This window comes from Halictus rubicundus, chromosome 7 (assembly GCF_050948215.1).
Source record: "Halictus rubicundus isolate RS-2024b chromosome 7, iyHalRubi1_principal, whole genome shotgun sequence".
Lineage (NCBI taxonomy): Eukaryota > Metazoa > Arthropoda > Insecta > Hymenoptera > Halictidae > Halictus > Halictus rubicundus.
In genome coordinates, this window is record NC_135155.1 from 6,685,070 (window position 1) to 6,704,175 (window position 19,106).

General features: G+C 43.5%; 1 protein-coding gene across 6 annotated transcripts in view; it reads right to left on the reverse strand.

Annotated features, from left to right (window-relative positions):
• Ten-a (Teneurin-a transmembrane protein) overlaps window positions 1-19,106 on the reverse strand; it is a 1,070,822-nt gene that overhangs the window by 40,000 nt on the left and 1,011,716 nt on the right. For all 6 annotated transcript variants that reach the window (XM_076790528.1, XM_076790527.1, XM_076790526.1 and 3 more), the window contains 7 exons: window positions 12,787-12,906; window positions 10,863-11,527; window positions 9,786-9,999; window positions 4,771-5,035; window positions 3,375-3,505; window positions 2,290-2,436; window positions 790-997 (listed from right to left, as the gene is read on the reverse strand). In XM_076790528.1, coding sequence (XP_076646643.1) covers window positions 790-997; window positions 2,290-2,436; window positions 3,375-3,505; window positions 4,771-5,035; window positions 9,786-9,999; window positions 10,863-11,527; window positions 12,787-12,906 — 1,750 coding nt within the window. The remainder of the gene's footprint in view (window positions 1-789; window positions 998-2,289; window positions 2,437-3,374; window positions 3,506-4,770; window positions 5,036-9,785; window positions 10,000-10,862; window positions 11,528-12,786; window positions 12,907-19,106) is intronic.

Consider the following 19,106-nt stretch of genomic DNA (forward strand, 5'->3'; position numbering starts at 1 on the left):
GGCCGTGCCGTAACACGACGACTAAACGGAAATAAAAACGCTCCGGCCCCGGAATGAAAATCAATGATCCGCGGCAGTTCTCGTGGATGATGTAGAATTAATCAAAAAACGTGGAAAAGTAACCGCGACCGGCCGAGGTACCGGCTCTCGTGGCCGCGTCAGGCCAAACCGTGACACTCCGTTTTCCCTTTTCGTTCAAAACGGTACGCATTTTGTGTGTCCACGCGGCCAAGCCCCTCCTCCGCCACAAAAATTCCCAGAAATTTCAATCAATCGCTAGCAAGCATCTCAAACCTACTATAGCAGCTCTGGGAGGAGCGAGACATTTTTAGAAAGAATTCTAACAAATGTCGAAATTCTTTTATTGATGTGGAGACATCGAACAGCCTCTGGGAGGATATTCAAGTTCTGAGGAAGACAAAAAATTTTGCAAAGCTAACGTTATAATTATTGAAAAAATTAATTTCACCCGTGTCGTCGCTAAAAATTTTAATAGATTCAGAGAAAATAGAGGGAAGGAAGTTTCTGAGAACTTAGGATACGCGTTACCAAAAAGTTAGCAAAATGATGCAGTCTGCTCCCAAGAGGCTCGTCCAATACTCCCAAAATATTCAATTTGATTGTATTATGTTGATACTGTTTTTTCCTGATTTTTGTGGTTGGAGGGCAGGCCGAGTCGCCTACACGTTATCCTCTTATACTGGTCGTAAAAATAAGGTAACTAAGCGTTCTATAGATATATATATTATAGTCATGGTAAACCGAATGAGAAGAAGTGATCGATCTTACCTTTCGGTGAACTCGTTCATGTGAGCGTAGCTTTGTACGCTGTTCTCCTCGACGAGGAATTTCACGCGCTGGTAAAACGACGCCATCACGCTGGGCGGCTGTTTGCGTAGAAGCACGTCCACGGGATTATTACTAGTAAGGCACATGATATGCTCTGCGCAATCTGCGTGCGAGCAACACTCGCTGTCAGAACAGTCCATCATGCCATCTGAGGAACATTACTTCTTAGAACACACCTACTCTCGCCCGTTCACGGTCGAGGCATTGTTCGCGGTTCGTTCTTGGTGCCCCGGCTCTCGTGATAACAGTTCAAGGATGATCAAGGATTTCTTTGTTTCGCGGACGTTCAGGGGACTGCAGAATTTTTTCGGAAAATATCCCGAGGATACAGTTTAGCGTTCCTTATTGCGTCTGTGCTAACACTGTTTCGTGTCTGACAAGGACAAGTTGCGAAATCTTTCAAATAGAAACAAAAATTGGCTGTACAGTGATTTCTCTATATATGTCGCTAAGGCCTGCATGATAAACGTCGCGGAATTATCCCCACTACCGCGAAGCTCCAGAGACCTCGGACGCAGAGGAGTGTAAACATAACACGGCTCGGGTATGTCTCCTAGACGATATATGTCGCGGGGCTGTGTTGTTGACAAATATCGAGAATCCACTGTATTTATTCCAACACACAGGCGCTACACAGATATTTAGCACTCTTCTCAATAATTTTACCGTGTTAGAAATAATACAGTACTTTGAAATTCTTTAAATGGTTTTACTGTTTTCTGTTTGCTGTATTTATTTTTTCATTGCAAATAAAATCTGATGTTTGGGAATAACCGAAATGCACCGTAAGATTTTGTTGAATTTTTCAATGGGTTGGTTAACAGAAAATGGTACTAAAATTCAATTTATTGTTAGCTGTCTTTTACGAAGCTATAGAATGTAAAGAGTCAATCAACGTGTTCCAAGTATATTAATATTGTCCAAATGGATTGAAATGAAGCATAAAGTTTAATTTAAAAGCGAACCAACTCGAACCAAACTTCGATTACAATTATTGCTACATTTTATTACAATGCACAGCGCGTACAATAAATTCCTGAGTTTTTAAAAATAAAGTATGAAGCAGAAAACGTTGCAGCAAAATCAGAATATTAATATAAGTTTGAACGATACGAATGAATTTGTAAATTGTGAATTATAAAATAAAGTATTGTAATTCCGCATTTTAAGATATTAAAAAGAGACATTTTGTAGTTTAATATATTTGTCCCGGTCTAATCTCCAATGATACAAAAATAAAATATTCCTTAGTCCTTGCCAATGCAGAATTATTTTTATTGATTTGCAATAGAAAAGGCTAAACTGTTCAAAGTGGTGTAGAGGAATAATTGTAGGGGGTGTTGAATAATTGTCTAGGTTGACTAGGTTGAATAATCGTAAAGGGTGGAGATATTTAGGGTTTAAAGGGTTTAGATATTAAACAGTATTATCGATGCTCACCCTGATCATTGTCAATGTTATCATTGCACTCCATCTCAAGACGTATGCTGCAGTCTCTACCCGCCCAGCCGGTCGAGCACTCGCAACTATACTCGCCGTCCTGCAAAGTGCAGATCCCGTGGCGGCTGCACCCGTTCTCGCATCCGGCTATCAAGAAACCAGAGCAAATACTTTAATCCACGCCTGTCGTCGGACGATTAATGCTAATTGAAAACCGATGTTCCTTTCGTTCTAGTTGCTCGAACGAACCGGGGCTTCGTCCCGCGCTTTACCCTCGAAAAACTGTTATCCTACTGCGAGACAAATCTACAGGTTTCCGGGGGAACACATCCTACACACGGGACTACATTTAAAACTCATTAAACATTACCGATAACTGTTGCATATTTCAGAGCGGACTCTATGGCACACTGTCCTCGCCGTTCACCGTTTAATCCTGCCAGAATCCACTCGGTAAATCTTTTTATTATGACATAGACTCTCTTTTTGTATTTCACTTTATCTCAAATTGTTATCACGTGGTATTTGTACTGTGTGAACGTGTATGAATTAAGTATGAATGGACCTTTATACATGTACCTGTCACATTTACCAAAATTCTCACACTCTCGTATAACTTTTATATAAACGTTTCATTCGCGTCTTTAATAGTTAAAAAAATAATCGTCTGTATTTATATGGGGTTCCACAGTATTGTATATTGTTTCAAAATTTATGCACGCCTTTGGGAGTATATTGGCAATTGTTGTTTAGAAATACATGCAATTGAACTTTTGTTCGTTCAATGATTTTATGTTACTCTAAGGAAAATGTGCATTCTATCACGACGTGTACTAAACATGGCGTTAGACTGCAAAGGAAAATTCAGAAAATTATGAAACTTTGAGGATGTATAGAGCCTGTGCAGGTACACATCACACAATCTTATTTTCTACCAAAATTCATTTTGAAAGGTTGTCAAATTAACCCTTGAAGAATGGCCTCTTGTCTAGAAGTTATTTTCTTAACTGTAAAAAGTGGCACATTCTGAAGAATAAATTAGAAAATACTGCTAAAATAATTTCTAAGAATACAGTATCACTTACGAAGGGTGCAGTGCCTTCCGTTCCATCCCTGGCTGCACACGCAGGTGCCATTCTTGCACTGTCCATGTTCGGCGCACCTCGGATCGCAAGGTTTCTGATCGCACTTGGTGCCGGTCCAATCGTCGTTGCACCTGAAAGTCCGATTAATTAGATTCCCCCCACCTAGCTGCCCCAACTCCCCTCTCCAACTCTCAGGTCGTAAAACTTGAATTGGCTCGACAACGTGACAAAGATGCCGAAAAAGGGACAAGTTCCTCGGTGTCGGGAAGCTTTATTGTCGAATGTAAAATTGATTCCCGCCTCCCCCTTCGATCTTTTTAAAGGGAGCGGCTAAAAGTGGGCGGGTGGGGGGGGGGAGGTGAGTTCGAGAGTTCGAGAGTTCGAGTTCAGTTTCGAAGTCGCCCCACTCGCGGAGGAAAGTTTTTGCGCTTTAGGAGGCTCTTTCACGGCGGGTCTCGCGGCTGATGGAACAAGAGGAGAGACGAGAGGCGTCAGCTTTAGAATATGAGAAAGGAGATCCTCTTTCGCGTCCTTGATTCTGACAAAGGGACGGTAGGACGGGACCGGTCCTCCGGAGTCGTGATAAGTCGGCCCTCGCCCCGAAGACAGAGCCTTTTTCTTGCAATTTTTCACCTTCTTAGTCGCGGAACTTTCGTGACGACGATCGCGCCAGCAATTTACCCATTTTTAGCCCATTCTCCCGGGTACTCGAACACCCCGGGGCACTCGACACCAACGATTTCGCGGAGTCACGATTTTCGGCCGATCGGTGCTGACTTGTTGCGATAAGCGGGCTGCGGTGGACAACGTCTTTAGGGGATGATGAAGATGTTCTTCGAAGACATAGAACTCCTTTCGAACAATTACAGCGAAGGACAACCGAACCCATGCGTAGGTTCAAAGAATTTTTACACTGCGCGACAATGCAATCTTCATTGTTCTAAGTACAGTGAATTCTCCATATATGTCAACAACACGGGTCTTGCCAGTGGCTTGTATCGTCCAGGAGCCGTGTTATGTTTACACTCCTCGTCGTCCGAGGTCTCTGAGCTTCATGGCCCCTCACGGGGTATATTCCGCGACATTTATCATTCAGATCTTGGCGACATATACAGAGAAACCACTGTAGACTGTAGATTTGATGAATTTATTACAAAAACCGGAGCCCTATCTTCCATGAAATTATTCAGACAAGAAATAAATGTCTATGTAGCTCCTGTAGCTTGCAATTGATACAAATAATTTTTATTTCGCATAAAAATCTACAGTCTAGCGATAAGAAACTACTCATGGGATCAACTTATGGGACGATCTAATATTCGAGGGCCCAAAGGAATTGCTGGCTGAACTGGGGCACAGTTATGGAGGGTTTCCCGTGGGTAGCTGGTGTACTAACTTGCAGACACCCTGTTCGCAGGTTCCATGAGGTCCGCAGTCGAGTCCACAACTTGGTTGCGAACAATCCACGCCGGTCCAATGTCCCTCGCAGATACAGGTCGCCGATTCCAGGTCGTACGTGCCGTGGTCGGAGCAACGGGGCAGACATTGGTACACCTGCTGGTCGACCTGATTGCACTTGTCGCCCTGCCAGCCCGCTTTGCAGTAACATTTACCGGAAACGCAGGCGCCGTGGCCGCTGCAGTTCGGATCGGGACAATCGACTGCAACAGAAAACGATTATCTTCGCATCGAACGAACAACGATCCCGAATACAGCGTTTGCTCGATACTTGTCCACAACACGGGTCTATCCAGGGACATAGATGGGCAAGAAGATACTATTCTTTGATACACTGCCGAACGTAAAAAAATGCGAGCATTGGGGCATAACCCACGGCAGTGGGGATAGTTCTAGGATTTTTATCGGCTAGATATTTGGGACATATATCGAGAAAAGACTGCACTGACCGCAATATTCTTAAAGTTAGCAATCTGACAGACCTTTCTTAACAAAAATTAAACTTCCCAATTACAATGTAATTCTGTAATATGAAACCGCGTCGTTTGATCGACACATAAACTGAACGAGGAAGGAAAGCAACTGGAGGTGAAAATTGTCTCGGGCACACGAGTTACATTATTTCAAGGAGTGCATCAAATCTCGTCTCGCATCTTTTTCGAACGAAACACATTTTTGTTGTCCAAGAAAATAGGCGTTTCGATCCACAGTGGTGGGTTTAGGGTTAAAAACATGAGAACTGTTGCGACTCCTGTAGAATCCAGCGGCCGGGGACGGCGCAAGCGCTGTTGCTCGACGCTCTCTGGAGGCGATCGCAGGGGAAACTCTCAGCCGACACGGTGTACAGTGCGCGAGGCACAGTAATTTATTACAAAAATTCCGATCGCGGATCGATAGGGCCCCGCGTTCCCGTGGTTCTAATAAAAACCCAGCGAACCGGGCGATTCCCGTTCGACGAACGTGTCGCATACGTAACGGGCGAAGAATCCACGAGGAATTTCCCTCATCTCGGGCCAACGAACGTCGCAGCCCGTGTATACATATAACCGGTCCCGCGATGGCACAACGCGACGAGACGCGCCGCGCCGCGCCGTCCGCCGCGTCGCCAGGACGCTTTGGAATTAAGTTTCATAATTTCCCCGGGGCAGCTGGGATCCGCGGGAATAATGCAATTGTTCCGATGCCATAATTTAAAAAGTTGGCCCATTCGTCGGCGCCCAGGGCGCAATCACCGGCAACCGCCTCGCCCCCGCGACTCGCTTCGCTCGACCTCCTTCCGAGGCGTCTTGAAAACAACCCTAAGGATGCTGCGACTGAAGTCCCAGCCTCGAACGAGAAGCCCCGCGATCCCGAGAATTTCTTCCCGCAATGATAAACGCGCTGACTCTGTTGTCCGAGTTCGACTGTAGCCAGCGATCGCCAGTCAGTACAGTCGATGCATCGCACAGCTTAGGATGGGAGGCCATTTGAGAGTAATACTATCGCGAGATGTTCCCCATTGTATTTCCCGCGAGTGGACACTGTGCTGAGAGTCACTTTCGAGGGAGTTGAGAGTGCTCAGAGTGACTTGAGAGTGTATTGAGAGCACTGAGAGTAATGAGTGCGCTGAGAGAACTGAGAGTGCTGAGAGTACCGAGGGCGCTGCGAGTACTGAGAGTGATTTGAAAGAACTGAGAGTAAATTGAGTGAGCCGAAAGTGCTTGAGAGTGCTGAGAGTAGTGAGAGTATTGAGAGTGCTGAGAGTACTGAGATTGCTGAGAGAGAGAGAGTACTGAGAGTACTGAGAGTGCTCAAAGTGACTTGAGGGTATTGAGAGTAGCCTGAGAGTAACTTCGCAGTGCTGAGAGTGACCTGTGAGTGATCTAAGAGTGCTGAGAGTGACTCGAGCATGCTGAGAGTGACCTGAGAGTGACCTCAGAGTGCTGAGAGTGGTCTGAGAGTGACCTGAGAGGGCTGACAGTGACATAGACGTAGTAGTATACAGTAGATCTTCATATAACGCAGTCAATAGATCGTTTTGAAAGATTGTGTATGTGTACATTGTCGCAAATGCACTTCTAAAAGAGTTTTTAATAGTACAATAGTAAAGCTTTAAAGAATCTCCGATCTGTGTAGCAGCCATAGGTAACTATGGTCCGCAGAGCGACCGTGCTCGACAATTTGCAGTTAATAATACAGCGCTACTGTATACTATAGCATGATCCTAATTCGATGGCTAAGGGCTATAATTTTGTGTTACATAGAACTGTTCTAGAGGAAGATACAGTATAGGCTAATGATCTTCGCCGGTCGCGTGAACGACGATATATGAGCCGCGTTGCATGAATCATTGGAGCGCTGCCTGGGCAATGGGCACCAGATAATTTGTGGACCCATCAAGGGCACCTCTCGACGTCGAGCATTTCGAAGCTGTCCATCAAAGTGATTCACTTCGTATTGTACTAATGTTTGACCGGTCAAGCTGGCCATGCACTTGGAAAATGTTTCTGGTTGCTGCGTGGTACCTGTTACACACCTGATTCCCCAAGACGAGAATCTACTATAATTCTTGCTTCGATTGGACTCGAAATATTCGTGAACTGCCAAATTACCAACCTTTGGACACTATCCAGATAATTTTATGAACATTTTTATACATTACATTTGATCAAAGTATATATCCAATTGAAGGAGAAAATTTAGACATATTTGATTGGTAACACATGAACATATGAATTGACTGAAACGTTGTGCGAGGGTTAATATTTTTCTGCATCGACTAAAGGCTCAAGAAAACTGTTACAAATTAAACGGAGATGACGTTTGGCCAATTTAGTGGTCATTTTAGTATTTAAATGCACCTAAGGCATAGAAACTCAATAATTCTAAATAGTAAGAAATGATTACAATAACATTGGATAATATTCTGCCGCTTTGCAATTAAAATTGCTTGCAAAACGCCATCGAGGACTTTTTCCTAGAGCAATTGATTGATTGGTCCAATCGAGAAACAAATTCGCCATCATCCGTAGAAGCGGCGGCTGCGTCGCTAATGCGAAACGAATACCGGTACTCAGAAAAATGAAAGGGAAGAACGCGCAACGGCAGAGCCGTGAAGATGTCAGGGACAAAGCGACTCGCGTTCTCCGCGAATAATTTCGCCATTCATTCCGAACGTCATTTCTCTGCGGCCCGTGGACCAGGCACGGTGAAACTTTTATCCGAGACTTATTTCCTTGTGTACGAGCGATTGTTCGCCAAGTTTGTCTCGTCTTCGGCAATTCGTCTTGATCAGCGCAGATATCTGGCGAAAAAGAGTCAGCGCATTTTGATTCCTATGAAATTTCACGGGACCATTAATTAGCGCATTAATTGAAGCCTGCCGAATCGATTGACTCCTCAGAATAAGAAGCGGAGAATATTGATAGTAAATAAATGTCATTTGAGTTTCTGAGATCTACCTAAATATTACGTTATCAAATACCACTACCATTTTAACATCACTGGCCTTCATATCTACTTTTACTTCCACTTAATCACACCGGATAACAAAAACTGAAAGAACTATTAAAAATGAATACAAATTTCTTTAAATTTTAATATCACCAAATGACAAAAATTAAAAGAACTGTCAAAAATAAATCAATTTCAATCAATTCAATTTTTCACTCGTGACCCTATGATTCTAATCAAATTTTTTATACACTGACTTCGATATCAACATTGCAGGAAAATAGTAAATATGAGATTTCTTTAACTTGTTTCAAACATTTGGATTTTAGGAAGATTTGAATGCCACCCTTCATAATCTAATGAAAAAATATTCAGTGTTAAACCTGATTATCAACGACATTTGTTTTAGATGGAGAGAGAAGCATCGTTCAGCAGATTCCGCAGTGAAACGTAAAAAAGCTTCAAAGATGGTTAATATCTTTAGCTCATGAATGGCTCAGTTATGGGAACAGGAGGCTCCGTGTTCGCCAGGGAGCGTGCATTACTAATATCTTGAACCTCCCCGGGTAGAGGTCCAGGACGTACGGTTGAATTACGGCTGATATTAATGGCGCTGTGACAAATATGAAGAAACAACATCCGACGCAGAAATAGACCGTCGGAGGTAAACGTTCCAACGCGTTTCCGCTGGATCCCTTTAATGGCCCTGTTAATGGAGCTCTGTTGGATCACTTGTCACCATTCGCGCGACTTTCGAACGCCATTTGTTTAAACGAATATCGAAAAACGACGAAAACAATGGCCCACAGTTCTATTCAATCTCATATCCGGTGCGCGTCGTTCGGGTCCGTTGCTGTGCAATTAACGAGGCTGAAATACACTTTCTAGCATATATGCACCTTTCAACCGGATTTATTTAAATCAATACAATACTACTTGAGTCAATTTTTTTTCCACGTTGCAATAGCAATTAGAAAATTCGAACCCAATGGCAATTCCGCTTCGTTTCATTAGGCAAAATCAAACTGAGAATTTTTAGACGATTAATTTTATAATTGATACTAAAATTAATTTTGGTGTCATCCTTTTTCTCATTTATTTTTCATAGAAAATTGAATTTTCATTGTCATTTTACTGTTTAAAGCGCATATGGAGCGAAAGGACAAGATTATTAAAAAAAAAAGAAATATAAGCTGACATCAAAATAAAGTTTAAATGCAAACATTTTCACAAAATAAAAATTTTGTAACATCTGCACGTACCATTGTTCAATTATATTTGAGTCTCTGTCTTAATTTGCCACCCACGCGCACGACAACGCAATAAACATCATCGGCCAGGCAGTCCGTCCACAGTAATTACGCGAGATTCGATGTCCACGGTGGTTAAGGGTTAATTGCAGCGAAACAACAAGCTGTCGCGATCTAAATCTACTTCGCAAGGGATGATTATCTCGGGGTAGGGGTAAGGTAAGCGTGGACGATCGAGTTCTCGCCGATTTAATCAGAGTGGTTGACTTACGTTCGTCGCAGAAGTCGCCCTTCCAGCCGGGATTACACACGCACGATCCCCTAACGCACTGTCCGTGTTGATTGCAATCAGGAACTTGGCAGTCGCCTAATGGTATGTCGCATTCGGCACCTTTCCAGCCGTCCTCGCAGTGACACATACCGCCGCCGTATTGCCCGTGGGAAGAGCACAGCACCGGGCACACGCTCTTGCTGCAATCGGCTCCCTGAAATTTTCATCGGCACCTCCGTAATCTCCGCCCGTTTCCGCCGCCGTAAACGTGATCGACGGCCGTCTTTAACCACAACGCTCCTAACGGGGACCCCCCATTTCCCTCTCAACACCGCGGTGTTGCAGAAAACGGAAGTCACTTACGCCGCGAAGGAGTTTTTCCCATTCGACAGTATTTCTAATATGCCCGAACGAAATCATATATACATTCTAAAGTAATTACATTACATTTATAAAGTGTAAGAATAAAGGTTGTAAATATTGTAACAAACACTGTTGTGTTGTTTAGAATTGCCATAGCCAACCAAAGAGCTAAAAATAAAAATCTCAATCAGAACAATTACAAAAGGCAATATTTAAATAGAAATTTCTTGCAACCTCAAAGTATCTATCTAACATCGACTGCTACCCAAAAAGAATCATTTTCATCTCTCGGAAACAACAAGAGACCGGATCAGCAGCGAGAGGTGAACGACCCGGATAAGTCCGCGCAGGCGCCCCGCGGGGTTGTCTATTTAAAATTTGAAAAAAACCGTCCCCCGTGTTCCGTATCAGATGCCGGACTCCGCATCTACAACGCGGAGCAGTGTCCCTAAGGGTGTCGGACCGTTTACCGGCCATTATGCTCAGCGCGATGCTTATCTGCAGACACCCCAACACGGTTGCGCCCTCGCTCCCGGTTGTTGGGCGCGCGGTGCCTTCAGCCGAGTGTTAACACCGATAAGCCTAACCGTTTAAAACAGGCCTGTCGGACAACACGGGCTGGCTGGCTAACTCGACAAGATCAAAGTCGCCTTGTTCGAACGCGAAAGCCACGCGGGACAGGGAGCTGTCTTAACACGGAAACCCCGAACGCACCTGATACCCGTCGATGCAGTCGCACTTGCCGAGATAACACGACCCGCGTCCGGAGCAGTCGTTCGGGCAGGTGGTGGAGACTCCCTCGGCTTCGGTGACGATCAGGGTGACCTTGTACGGCTGCAGCTCGTCGTTGTACACGGAAAGGAACCAGCGTCCCGTGTCGAGATACTGTAGAAGGCTGACGTTCACCATCATCGGCTCGACGATGGTTCTTTTGATGAGCACGTGCTGATAGGAGGAACTCGATCCCCGATTATGGGTGTCTTGCAGGTCCTGGCCCACCGAGTTCATGAAGCTGACCGCCTCGGACGCGGTGTCTCGCTTCAGCCTGTGGTCGATCCGGCCGCCCTTGACGAACTCCACGAAGTCGTACTGCGTGACGCTCGGCGCGACGTTGCGACGTCCGTAGACGGCCAGGTTCACGCCCCAGGGCAAAGTCAGGTTCAACCGGATGAACGCCGGCTGCTTGTTACGGAACTCCGTGTTCCAGAAGTGGTAAGGCGGTATGACGGCCGAGTGCGCCACGTTGTACGCCTGCAGCTCGAGCACCGACGGCCATTGTTGCGCCGACTGCTGGATCTGAGGATAGTGAGGATCGCTCTGCTGGTCCCCGGCGCTGTCCGACGCGCTCGAGTGTTCCGCCGTGCTCGTCGGCAGCGACTCTGCGAAACACCGGAAATGCGTTTATCAGCGGACCGAAGAACCGCCCCTGAGTTATTAGGGCACCGCGCACGCGAAACTACTTGTCGCCGGAATTATACTACCCGGGCTTGTCACACAGAGGATTTTCGGAGATGCTGTTCGCACTTTGCACTGAGGTGGTCTCACTGGGACTTTGGAGGATGGAGTTTTAGGTGTAAGCGTAGCTATTGTGCCGAGAATTCTTACGGTAGTATTTACCCTCTAAACTTTCTGTTTGGGTTTCTTAAGCTGGCATCACCTTCTGCGTTTACTGTTCGAAATAATTGTTACTAATCTGGAACTTTCATGAATTTGTGAATTAAATGTGAATGTGCTACTGTATACAGAACGTCCCAGTATGCATGGTAAAACCGCGAGGAGGATTCTACTTGAGAAAGTGAGCCAACAGTTACCTATTCAATAAAACACGCGCTTTACAAACATTTAACCTTGTTCTTCTTAAAACCGGAGCATCAGACAAAAAATTTCTGTTCTACATTTTGGCTACGTGTTTTGCATACAGCATTCAAGGAGACGCTAACGAACACGGACAACAGTCTATTGTCCGGAGTAAGTAGTGATCACACATTTTCTTTCGACAAAAATCTCATTAGTAATTCTATATGCAAAAATTCTTTATGCAAAATAAAAATTGTCGACCTGAATTGCAGCAAACTGGAGTAAAATGGAAAATTATTTTCATTCTTAATATGTTCGATAGACTGAAAATAATATAACAGTATTTTTAAATTCTTCTGATGTTTTCACTGTTTCAAATTACATCTACACATTTTCGTCATAAATGCATAAAATCCGCGATTCAGTGATTATTAAAATACACGTCTCGTTGCATTTTCGATCTTCACACGTAAACACAAAAGTTTGGGAATATAATGGCCGTATATACGGTGTGATAAAAGAAACGAATGTAACGTGTAGAAATAGACGTATGGAAACATGTTTGGACGTGGGAAAGTAATTGGGTGATGTAGGATGATTGTTGGCTATTCATGACGGTCCGTCAATACTCGGAGCAAGTGAGACCGAAGTCAGAAGTATCTAATTTCGGATCGATAATATTCTCGTAGCAGCTATTGTGTCGGCGTAGACGCGACATCAGAGCGGAGGAAGCCATTCGAACGTGGCAGACGCCACCGAAAAGCAATTACCGTGAGACGCCGTACACGGGAGTATTTACATCATGCAGAGTGGATGCAAATTGATACTGCTCGATATTTACCTTCGGTGGGTATTTGCGTTGATATCGGGTCGTGAACGTGCGCGTTCTCGTGAGTGACAGCCTTGACATCTTGGACCACCACGCATTTCGTGCTGTCTATCGGACGCATGGAGCTCACTGCTGAAAAGAAAACAGAATTCCCGCTTTAGAACCACCGTTGTCACTCCGCTAACCAACTATGTTTACCAGAGCCACCGATTCCGATCCATTATTACAGGTACCCACAGGCGATGTCTCTTTTCGATACGAAATTCAATTTAAATTAACATTTAGTGCGGATTAAGTAAACACAAGTTGGCTTTGCTGAATGCCGATAAATGTGTGCAGTAGATGCATGTATGTATGCAGAGCTTGCAGTATTTAATCAATCTGTAAAATACGACATTGCTTATGGATACATTTAATAATTGAAAAAATGCTTACTAAATTAAAGAAGACCTTACAGGGTTCCATTTATTCATTATCGATCCTTAGACTAAGGATTTTGAAGAATCTACAGCTTCCAATATTCTTCGATAATTTAAGGCAATAGTAAAGCTAGCTAGCTTTAACTTTTAAAGCTTAAAGTATTTAAGAAGGCTCAAGAAAGGTAAGACATCCTTTCTGGAACAAATCCAGAATTTTAGTGATATATAAAAAAGATTAAAGCATTAAACATTACAAGATAAAATGTAATATAACGTTATCTGATTGTGTTATATTTTCAAGCAAGTCTCATAAATGTAATTTGAACAATTCAAAAAGACCTTTTAGGGGTCCACAAATTTTATTTTGTCTTCACTCGAAAGAAATGATCGTTGATTAAGAGAACGAGACTGGCTTCATCTCCAGAAGCCTCAGAAAATCCGTAAAAATCTCAATTTGCATAAACATCCGCAGTCTATTGATCACTTTCATATTTCATAGGCTGAATACTTTATCACGTCGAGTGCCGTGCCAATTTCACGTGACTCTCTCTTTCTTTCTTTCTCTCTCTCTCTCTCGCTCTCTCTCTCTCTCTTTCTCTCTCTATATTCGGGCCGCGTGGACCACCGTTATTGCATTCATTATGTATGTATACATACATGTGTAGTCAACCGACGTATAACACGGGTTCGTTTAACACGGATTCGTACAACGCGCCACAAAAATTGCGACAGCGCTCGTATAACACGAGCAAAAACTGTCTCGTATAACACTGCACGTGTGTATAAACATTGCGTTTCTTCTACAGAAGGTCGCGCAAGTTTATGCGAGTTTACATTCTTGCACACTAATTAAAAAGAAAATCCGGACAAATTTCTTTTTCCCCCACTCAACATTTTTATCGTATCTTGGGAATCACACTCTGAAAATGCATGAGCAAAATGAGAATTATTCTAGTAATCTTACCAATGTAAAAATCTGATTTGTTTTACCGTAATTTTAGAAATTACTATGAGTGTATAATCTTTCATAATTTATTTGCAACAATTTATTAGAACGACTTCGGCGAAAGTTCAATATTTGGTGTATTGGATTATGCTATTTTAAAAGGGAATAGGACAGAATTTTTTTAATAGGGTTTAATAGCATTAACATCATCATTCGCGTAAATTTACTGAAGCATTATCTTGAACTAATCAATCATCAGTAGAATATATTAACCCTTTGCTCTCGAAGCCATTTCAACTCTAAAACAAAACATTTCTTCCAACCTAGAATTTTCCATTCTATATATATTTTTTCATGCTATACATATGAAAATGGTGCAATTTACTCGTAGAGTACTGAAATGTTTAGTATTTTATTTAATACAAACAATTTTAATAATGTAAAAAATATTTTGAAAAACGATACAGCAATTTTTAGTGGCGCCTTACAGTCGCCATTCGAGTGCTAAGGGTTAATGCTGTTCGTGGAACATTTCATGATTCTTATGAAGAAATTATGTTAGATTAAAAGGATTTATTGTAAAAGATAAATAGGTGGGACTTCTACCAAAGGGTTGGAAGTATTAAGGGGAGCCATCTTGAACTAGTCAGCCATCGGTAAAATACATTCGCCCATCCAATGGGATGTATTATAATTTAAGAAGAGGAGGAAGGAATTAACTGAACAGAATTTAATTTAAAAAAGGAGTAATCTTTTAAGGGGGATGGAAGTGACAAGTGATAATTTGTGCACACTGTAATCCATGTAAATGTACAGAGGCGCCATCTTGAAGTAAGCAACCATTAATAGACTATATCCATACCTAGAAAATACTCCAGGATTTTTAAAAAGAGAAGAAAGATACAACTGAGAAGGATTTAATTTAAAAACGAAAGAGGTGTAATTTTTTAGAAGGGCTGAAACTAACGAGTAATAATTGTTGCGCATAATCATCAACATTAATTCCCCGGGTATCCATCTAATCTAGAAGTGAATTATACTCGCGTGTCCCGGCGTGCGTTTCAAGATTTTCAGTTCGCGATCCTCGGCTGTTGCCTGCACACGGAAACCGCGCCCTGCGCCGTCCACCCACGCGAACGAAACAATTACCCGGCGTGCGACACGGTCGTATATTAACCGTGGAAACGGAAAGGTACATCATTCGAATTTCTTTCTGAAAAATCTTAGTCGGCCGAGCGCCGGAGAGGAGGCGAGCCTAGTGTGTCTCGGCGTAATTCGAAAGCGATTGTTCGAATTTATGAACCCATTAGTGCGCTGCGGGACGTTCGACTAAAGCCCCGTTCCTGATTCCTGCCGCAATAAAAGAGTCTCGTAACGGTGCTATTTTGTCTCGAGTGCCCGGCCACGTACATTAACAATATAACGAGTTGATCGCGGCCGGCTTTGTGACACGGTCAGCGCATCTGTAAAGGAAAATCGTAACTCGAGCTCGCGATAGCTCTCGCTACGATATAGTACAGTAATTTATATATGTCGCCAAGGCCTGGGTGGTAAACGTCGCGGAATGATCCCCACTACCGCGCGCATACCCCGTGCGGGGCTACAAAAGCACGAGATGCCTCGGACGCCGAGGAGTGCAAACACGGTTCATGTCTCCTGGACGATACATGACGCTGGCAAGACCCGTGTTGTTGACATAGATCGAGAATTCACTGTTTGCGGGACTTGTAATTCTATGTCTTGTAGTTTTATTAATCGATTCTGAAGATTTTGAATAAAAAGCGAGGATCCTAGGATTCCTAGAGACAAAAGATTTAGTTTTCAAGAATAAATGCCTTAAAATGGGACTTTATGATCACACGATTCCCTTTCACGAAATTATAACAATTCTCCAAACATCGAAATTTCGAAGTACCGTTTGCAGTCGCTGTACACAAAATTGCGATGTCCGGATCAATATTATGGCACGAGCAATTCCGCGTGGGCCGACCGTTGGATAAGGCACAACCATAACAACACTTAACGGTCATCAGTCGGAGAAGCTTAAGTGGTCGCGTGACATGTGTGTTGTTGCAACAAGGGGTCATCGACATTTCCCGTTCATTTTTTCCTCTCTTTCTTGACATATTACGGGCTGAACAGCGGCGGCCGCTGTTCAGTATGATTCCGGGGGGCGAAGAGGGTGGGGAACGGCGAACGATGGTGAAACCGTCAATGGATGTTTCGACTCCCGTCCAACCACCATACCGGATCTGACGTTTTGCTATAAACCGATGTTACGCTCTCGCGTTCCCGTCGACGTGTTCGCGCGCGCGGCAGGCGTGTTACGCGTTTATGCGCGCGTGACTCGAAATTTCGCGCATAAAACGTTTCTTATACGCGTCATGATTTTTATTACGAGATCTGGCGCTTGCGAGCAGGAACAGGAGCAGGAGTACGAGCGCGAGCGCGCGGAAGCGGAATTTCCTATCGCGCGAACTTCTCTTTATAAATCACTGTCGAGTGACGCGTGATCTTCGCCGTAAACCAACAGGCGGTGTAATTTTTGTTGTAAAACCGCGGGCCCGAATATACGAGGAGACCGCCGCGAGTTTCATTACACGGGAAACGCACGAGTTGCGAAACGAGCCATCACACCCACCCCGGCGCGCGTGCGAGCGAGCGCGCGCGAACGCAACGCAATTTTCCGCGCGAAGTTTTAGAAACCGATGTTATTTACATACAGCTAGAACGTAATGGGGTAGTTAACGGAAGTTGGTTACCAACGCCCATGAATATTTATCCGCGAGGGTCTACCCCCGTGTGGACATGTGTCCAGGACACCAATTACCGGCAAGGTGCTCCTTAAAAATAAATCTGGCGCCGTTTTATCCGGGGAATAGAGCGACGGTTTCAGCTTATCGAGAGGCCGTTGTTCATTCCATGGACTTGCTACCTTGTCCTTTTATCGCGTACATTTTCCACAGGCCGCAGATTACGCGTGTTTGCATGGAAAAGTGCTTAGCGTCGTGCTTTGCGCTGCGTAAGTGGGTCAGGATGGTTTTAGTCAGACATACTGGACCACATGCGGATATACTATGTAGGTTAGTATGGGGTTCCTATGGTGATCGCGCGGTCTGAATTTTGTTTGTTAAAGGGAGGGTGTTTCTTCTTTCTGCATATTTTGCAGAACAAAAGTGGATATTAATAAATCGATAGACGGAGAGGTGGTAGGGAAATTTTTAGTTAACTGGGACATACTTGTGTTTTATAAACTTTGGTTTAACACTAGACAGATCACAATGTTTCTCATTCTTTTCGCTCATAATTATTGAAATTTTTCATCGAGGAAAAAACCATCTGTCTATCTAAGTATTTTTAACAGAAATAGAATGTTATTCAATAGAGGACACGATGCAGACTTCGCCTGATAATTTTTTCGAGAAAAGCGATTTTGTTTATCACTAAAACAGGCGTATAACATTCAAACACATACACTGGGTTTACCGAAAACATTTTTAGAGAGAAACTCGAGCTAGAGTCCGTACAGTACGACGTTAAGCCTCAACGTTCCCTTCAAGTACTCTCCTACTAATCCCACTAAACTGAAATACGATGTAGCGCAAGTGAAATTAGGTGGACTTTAAGCTATAATTTTGGTGATTAGATGTAGTACACGGAAAATTAGGGGCAGTTTAAGTCATCGCTTCGCTGAGTTAAAATGTATTTATGGAATACAAACTTTCGAATTTTGCAACTTTTCTTTCATAGCACTTTCTAATATCTATCTCAGAAACGGTTTGTCCTGGAAAGTATGCTCCCTCATCATGATTTTTTTCACAATTGCAAAATTAATTTTACCACAGTCAGAATGATGACCACTACTGTTGCACTTACTAAAAACAACGATAAAGAAAAGCTCCCAGAATTTTCGACCTGCAGCTAAAAAGATGACATTTCAGATGAAGTACGTACACCAAACTCCACTGGTGTCATACACATTTATATGTCAGTGTTTATAAAATAAAAGTCCCTAAATTGTACAATTTTCATTCAACTTTACGAGAGCATGGTTATACGTTCTAATTTTTCTCTACGTACCTATTCATCCAATCCAATTGATTTCTTTTTTACCTTAATCTAGAATGTATACCCCACGAGCACAATTTTCGTCGCAATTGCAAACGTAATTTTGCAGCAGTCTTCATAAGAGCACAGTTGTACTTTTTCCATTTTTATGTCGCAAACAATATATTCAATTCGATCGATCTTTCAGTGGACTCTAAAATATCCGACCTACGGTTACAATTTTCTTTTCTATTTTTTTTTTTTGCAAACGTAATTTTGTAACAGGCCATAAAGAAATTCCGTAGGCCGCGGTTATCGTTCCGGTAAAACGCAGCGCGAAAGACAATCGGGTGGGGATTTTCAGCGGGGGCATCGAACAGACAAAAAAAAAACTAATCTTCGAGATGAAATATTACTCGCGTGTTTATCGGGCGCGGACCGAACAATATTCGTTTCGGATCGAGGCGGGATCGAGGGTCGGCCGTGGTATGAGGGGCCGGTAACGAGTAAACATTGAATGTTACATGAGCTGTAAAATTCGTAAATCCATTTCCGGGTACAATATTTGCTGAACTATGAACCCATCAGCGCCCGGGCCCCGAAAAGAAAATACAGGGATTTCGTATAGCAAATTTCCATTTCCGTCGGTGATATCGGGCTTCCCGATTGGACGGTTCGACTGCGTCGCGCGGATAACAAACACAACAAACGCAATAAAGCGGACGCAATAAATCAAACTGGCTGCCGCGGGTGGGCGAAAAAGGGTGGCAGAAGGGGGTAGAAAACGTGTAGCCGCGTGCGCGCGTGTGTACGTGTACGCGGAGGCGAAAAGGACGACACGCGGGAGCGGGGGTGGGAGAGAAAAAAAAATAGAGGAATGAACATGAAATATTGATGACCAGCGCATGATTCCTCTATTT